This window comes from Saccopteryx bilineata, chromosome 9, assembly GCF_036850765.1.
Source record: "Saccopteryx bilineata isolate mSacBil1 chromosome 9, mSacBil1_pri_phased_curated, whole genome shotgun sequence".
NCBI classification, from domain to species: domain Eukaryota; kingdom Metazoa; phylum Chordata; class Mammalia; order Chiroptera; family Emballonuridae; genus Saccopteryx; species Saccopteryx bilineata.
Genome location: NC_089498.1, coordinates 74,347,929 through 74,353,928, shown reverse-complemented (window position 1 = coordinate 74,353,928; position 6,000 = coordinate 74,347,929). Strand labels below are relative to the sequence as shown.

The 6,000-nt window shown below is 54.2% G+C and overlaps 1 protein-coding gene across 1 annotated transcript in view; it reads left to right on the top strand.

The window, feature by feature from the left end:
- Nucleotides 1-508: 508 nt before the first annotated feature.
- Nucleotides 509-6,000, top strand: part of SPOCK2 (SPARC (osteonectin), cwcv and kazal like domains proteoglycan 2) — a 30,092-nt gene continuing 24,600 nt past the window's right edge. The window contains exon 1 of the mRNA XM_066242368.1: nucleotides 509-1,060. Coding sequence (XP_066098465.1) covers nucleotides 872-1,060 — 189 coding nt within the window. The 5' untranslated portion in view covers nucleotides 509-871. The remainder of the gene's footprint in view (nucleotides 1,061-6,000) is intronic.

Below are 6,000 nucleotides of genomic sequence, written 5' to 3'. Positions count from 1 at the left end.
GTCCTAGGAAGAGCTAACAAAGGGGATGACAGCCCTTAAACAGCTTCTTGGGGAGGAGGACATCTGCCTCTGTTTTACCAGCCATTCAATGATCAGGTTTTTTATTGAAAGAGCATGTGGGGCTGGGGAGCAATAGTTCTGAAGCAGCCAGTTGTTACATGACTTTTGTCTTCACGAAGCTACCCATTACTGTAAAGCCATAATTCGCAGGAAGCCAGCTGTCAGGGCTGTGGTACTGGCCCCTCGGAATGGGAGGCAAGGGGAAAGAGTGTCAGTGGCCAAATTCCCCTTTAGACACCTGAGCCTGACTGGCTTTGTAACTGGAGAGTTTTGTGTCTTGTTTCATCTTCCCTGGGGAGACTCCCCCCACCCCCCACCCTCACCCCTCTCTTCTTGCCCTCCACCCTTGGAAAGACAGCAGGAATGCCTTGTTTGGATTCCTTGGATGGCAACTCCCTGAGTGCTGGACTGGGCTGAGCTCTGCTCAGGCTGGCTGGTGCTGGGTGCTCAGATCTAGCACTTCCCTTTGAATTCTACCTCCTCCTTTTTTTTTTTTTTTTTTTTTTTTTTAACCAGGTATGATGATGTCAAACGTGATGCTGATGCCACAGTTACAGACACGGCCCCTGTTGGCGCAGCCTCTCTGATTCACTCTTCGTCTCCGCGTCCTGCGCTGGGCTTTTTCAGACAAGTACATCTCCCAACCAGGTCACATTTCAGCGCGACCCACTATCCATCTGTCACTGGAGTCAGACCGCGAAGGAGGAGGGCTGTGGAAGACCGTAGCGTTTGCTTCGCTAACCGTGGGGTGGGAGGAAAAACATTAAAATACTGCAGAAGTCAAGACCTCCCAGGTCGAATCCAGACCACGATGCACGGCCCGGGCTGCGGACGGCTGGTGCTGCCGCTGCTGCTCCTAGTTGCAGGAGCCTTGGCCGAAAGCGACGCCAAAGGACTTAAGGAGGGCGAGACCCCCGGCAATTTCATGGAGGACGAGCAATGGCTGTCGTCCATCTCTCAGTACAGCGGCAAAATCAAGGACTGGAACCGCTTCCGAGACGTAAGTCTGCAGGGTCAGGAAGGCCGAGGGTCGAGGGCTAGGGGCACAGGTTTGAGGAGGGAACTTCGGAGCCGAGATTCCCGGGCACGGGTTTGGGGAGGGCGGTTCGGAGCCAAGACCCCAGCTCCGGGGAGCGGCGGCTGCATGTTGCAGCCCGAGGCTCCTGCAGCCCAGCCAGATAATTGCACTGCGAGTAAACAACGTGCACACAACGGACTCTGGCCAGTGTCGCCCTCACAGCCCCGCGTCCCGTCGCTGGGTCCCTCAGGCTCGCAGGTTCTCCCTCGCAGTCGGGGCACTAAGAGGGATGCGGGATGCAGGGTGGTTGGAGGTGGGGGGATGCAGGGAGGGAGGGGCGGAGGCCCTGACTGCGGCTGGGCTTCGGACTGACGTGCTCCCGGCGTTTATCCCCCCCCCCCGTGACCCCCCCCCCCCCCCCCCCCGGCATGCACCTAGCCGGGTGGATGCTGCAGGCTCCACATACGGGGCACTGCAGAAAGGGCAGGTTTGGGTGGGGCTAGTAGGGAAGATAGCTCTGTCTTGCGCAAGTGCCCTCGGTTCCCATCTTGGGCTTTTGGGGGAGGGACGACACAGAGGGGACCGAGCCTTTGAGTTTGGGGGAAGGGCAGAATCCTAGCAATCCTAAGGAGAGATGGTGAAAGGCGTGTCCGAGATGGGGGAGGGGGACGGGCAAGGGCAGTGAAAATACCCGAGGCCACATCGGGTGGCCTCCAGTGCCAGGTCTGGGGTGCCCATGTAGAGCAACGTGAGCACAAATGGAGGCTGGTTTTCCTGGACTAACCTTTCATGGGGACGCCCAACCCTGAGCTTGAGGAGCAGTTCGGATCCGGAGAAAAGACACCATAGCCTCCTTTGCTTGAAACGCGGAAGGGAAAGCCCAGAAGCTGGGGCGGGGTCCCTCCCCAGACCGCTGCCGAACCCGGCTTAACCTTGGGAGGAACTTTGCGGGGTGGGGGTGGGGAGGTGGCTGAGGCCCGCGTCGCTGCAGCACTTTGTTTACTGGCACCTGTAGATCAGAGGGGAAACCGGAGGGAGTGCTCCCAGAGGGGGAAGTGAGGATGAAGAGTGGAGGGCAGAGGGCATGGCTGGGGCCGAAAAAAGGGGGTGGTGGTGGTTAGATGGAGGATGGGTCCGGATGTGCCCAGGAGACAACTGCTGGTCCCAGAAACCCTCTTCTACAACCCGGTTCTTGCTCCTCATTCCCCAAATGCCCTCATTGCATCCGCCTAGTACAACACAAACCACAGTGACCTTTCTCCTATTCTCTTAGATGTGTGCATTCGTAAGTTCCTTACAAATGTATTTAAAATGCACATGCTTCATATGATATCCAGCCACATGATGGGAACAGGCAGAGATACAGATCTTTTTGTTATCATGAGAGAAGTGCTTGTTTCTCTCCAAAGCCATACTGGTTCGCTGTAATTCATCAGCAGGAATGTATGCTGCTGGGTCCTCTGGAGAGTGGCCTGGGCCCCAGAGTGAGGTGTTTGCCCCACCCACGGCGTATCTAGCCAAGGCAGAGTGGAGTCCAGCCAGGCCTTTTTCGTGGCCCCTGCAGGCCAAACACAGATTAGCTGCAGTCTCATGTCACTGCCTGGAAAGCAGGCCGGCCACAGCAGCAATGAAGTGTGTGTGTGTGTGTGTAGGGAGGAGGGGGACAGTAGGCTGACCCATCTGAAATCTATGTATCACTGGTCCAGGCCTCCCTCAGACTCACTGGCTGTTTGATCTTCCAAAACGGGATTGGTGAAGGTCAGAGGGAAAAGAAATACTTAAACAGAACAGTAAGGTTTTCAAAATAAAAGATTCCTTCCCACTGTCCTTCCTCCACCTGCTTCCAATAGCCAACTCTATAGGTGGGGATAAATGATTGGCTGCTTGACCCCCTGGCACAAGGCTGCCCACCTGTCTCCCTGTATTGGTGCCAACCACTTTCCTCTTCCTCCCGTGTTCATTAGAATAAATGCACCATATTTGAAATTCTGCAGGACCTTCCTTCCTAGGATTCATAGAAAGCTTTAGGGCACATATTGATTTGGGTAGCCTTCGGCTTTTATAGGGCAGATTTCCTCTAGAACCCCATTTAAGGTGGTTCTGGCTGCAGGAGGACAGCGGCAAGGAAGGCTGTGTTGAGGGTCTGACTCTGGGGATCTGCTAGCAGCTTTTGCAGACAGGCACGAAGCTGTTAGCACAGAGCCACTGCATTGCATAACGTTAGGGATGCCACAGTGTGAATGGCGCCCCCCGGAACTGTGTAGTGCACAGACTGCCCAGAGCAGCTCTGCCAGCACCACAGACACTTCTATCCCTCCTGTTAGTAGAGGCCCCACTTCCCACCATAAGGGCTGAAGGCCCTCTGGCCGGGCACAGTACCATCACACTTTATGTACATTTCATCAGGTTAGCTTTCTTGAAAATATGCTCCTTGGCTCCTCAAAGAAGAGATAGGCATTTCTTCTTTTGAACCTTTAAGATGTTGTCAAGTTGAGTGAGAACCTTGTTCATAATCAATCACAAAATGGTGTGGGGTGCCCACTTTGCCTGGGTGGAAGGGAGGCCAGCAAGAGAGTGGAATATTCTTAGGGAATAGGATGGAGGAGTCGATAGTATGGGTGGGGTACATGTCTCATTAAATGGTATTGACTAAATTGAGTGTGAAGATTGAGAGAGTTGAAGGGCTCAGGAGAACAAGTAAGAGGAGGAAAGCTTGGGCAGTTGTTCCAACATGGAATTGGTCTGAGTTGGTTATGGGGAGTTCAGTTTAGCATTTTTTCCAGAGCACTAGGATTACAGTGGATGCAGGATTCACCAGTGGAGTAATCCTTCCCTACAATGGGCGCAGGACTTTCATATCTGGTGCCTAGGCAGATCTCTAATGCCCAGGAGAAGAGAATTTCATGTCAGAGGAGATGGGCTGGTTGTGCTCTAGCTGTGCCCTACCCTAGGCAGGCCAGGGCTTCTCAGAGCCCTGTTGCCCTGTGCTACCATCTCCAGATTCACTCCCTGCAGACTGAGGTGGGATTTTACTGCAGTTCTTTGGAACCTTGTGTCCAAAGCCTGAGATAGAGATGGGCAGCTGAGAGGAGACAGGCCGGTTACACAGCATTCTTCCGGCAGCTCCATGAGCCTGGCTGGGCAGCCCTCATGATTGTTCTTTGTCTTCCTGGCTCTTCAGTACTTTCTAGTCTACTTCCATTACATTTTATTGATATTTATGAGTGTCTAGCACTGTGCTTGACACCCAAGAGGCACACAGTTAATGTATGTTGAACCACTGATTGCAATGAGGGCTTATATCTGCCATTCCTTGCAGTGAGCACTTGGAATGTGTTGTGTCTTGTGCCCCTCGGTAACCTGTGAGATAATTACGATAACTTTAGAGTCCATCCCCTTTGTGGTTGAAGAAATGGAGGCACAGAGAAGTCAAGTGATTACCCAAAGGGCAAATAGCTAGGAAGTGGCACCAATGGAATTTGAACACAGGTTCAACTCTGCTTTTCAGGGAACTCTAGGCCTAACCTTTAGTGAAAATGGGCAGGCAGAGTCACCCCGAAGGACAAAGTCTAGCCTGGCTGGTGTCCTGTGAGTCTCAAGGATGCTCTGGGCAGGAGCAGCACCTCCTGCCACTAGCCTGCTCCCCAGCCTCTGGCCTAGTGACAGTGCGAAGGCAGCTCCCGCCCAGGAGAGGCAGGAGTGCGGGGTGTTTGGAGGGCCCTGACCTGGGAGTCGGAAGGCCTGGGTTTGGGCTCTGGCTCTGCCGCTGGCTGGGCACATGATGCCAGGGGTATCATGTAACCTGTCTGAGCTTCAGTTTGAGGCAAGGAGACTGAAGTGAACGCGTGAAGGTGAAGGGATGGTGTCACAGGCCTGAGGGCATCATAACAGGCAACACTCTCCAGCCCTACAGAGAAACCACCAGGTGGATCATCCTTCTAGGGCTAGCCCACACCATGCCGCAGTCTCCATGAGAAAGGTACTGACGTTGTTCACTAACTCACTCATCACTGCAGATCTGAGCACCTCCCAGACACCAGGGCTTCACCGTGACCCTGGGCTCCGGCCCAGGGAAATACTGCCTGCTGGCTACTCAGGATTCTCATAGTTTTAAGAACACCAGGAGGTCAGTAGCAAGTATCAGCCACAAAGATGCTTCCTTATAAACACCCCTATCCCACACACCTCAACCAAGGCAAGTGTGGGGACAAACCACACAGATGTTTGTGAATAAGTGTGGGTGTGGGAGAACCCCACACTGGGTCAGAGTGGACTCTGGAGTTGGGGTGCTCCCCTAACCTCCTCCTCCACCCTGATTTTCAGTCCTCTCTCACAGTGAAGCCGGGTGGCATCTCCTAGAGTGGCATCACCGCATTGAGAGACTCTCGAACACCCAGTGGGGCTCCAAGCCCTGGGAAGAGAGGGAGAGAAGAGCACTTTGCCTGGAGAGGGTGTCATGCGCTCCTCTCATCTCCCAGGGACTGAGAGGACAGGAAGCCAGAGCCGCCCCTCCTGTGCTCCAGAGGGTGGGAGGCTGTCTGGAGGAGTGGAGGAGCCTACCCCGAGCGCCAAGGGCCCAGGGAGAGTGCTCAGCTTGTTTTCCTTGTGAGAGGACAAAACTAATCGCATGGCCTCGGGGTAGCTGCTTCACATGTTTGGCCCTTGATTCTCCCACTAGTTTAATGAGCAGGCTAAACAGAGGAGTCTACCAACCCCTTCTCACTCTGTGACTGCAGGAGGATGGTACTAGGACCCGTTAACAGTCCCTGCACCCGCAGATATACCCTCCCACCCCACCCCATCTCTGCCACAAGCTGGGCAGCAAGTCTGGGTTTAGGAAAGGGCTTTTGCTTTGCCCCTGAGGAAGTCTCTGTGACCAGAGTAGGCTAGGGTGCGTGTTAGCCAGAGACTGAGAAGCCTTA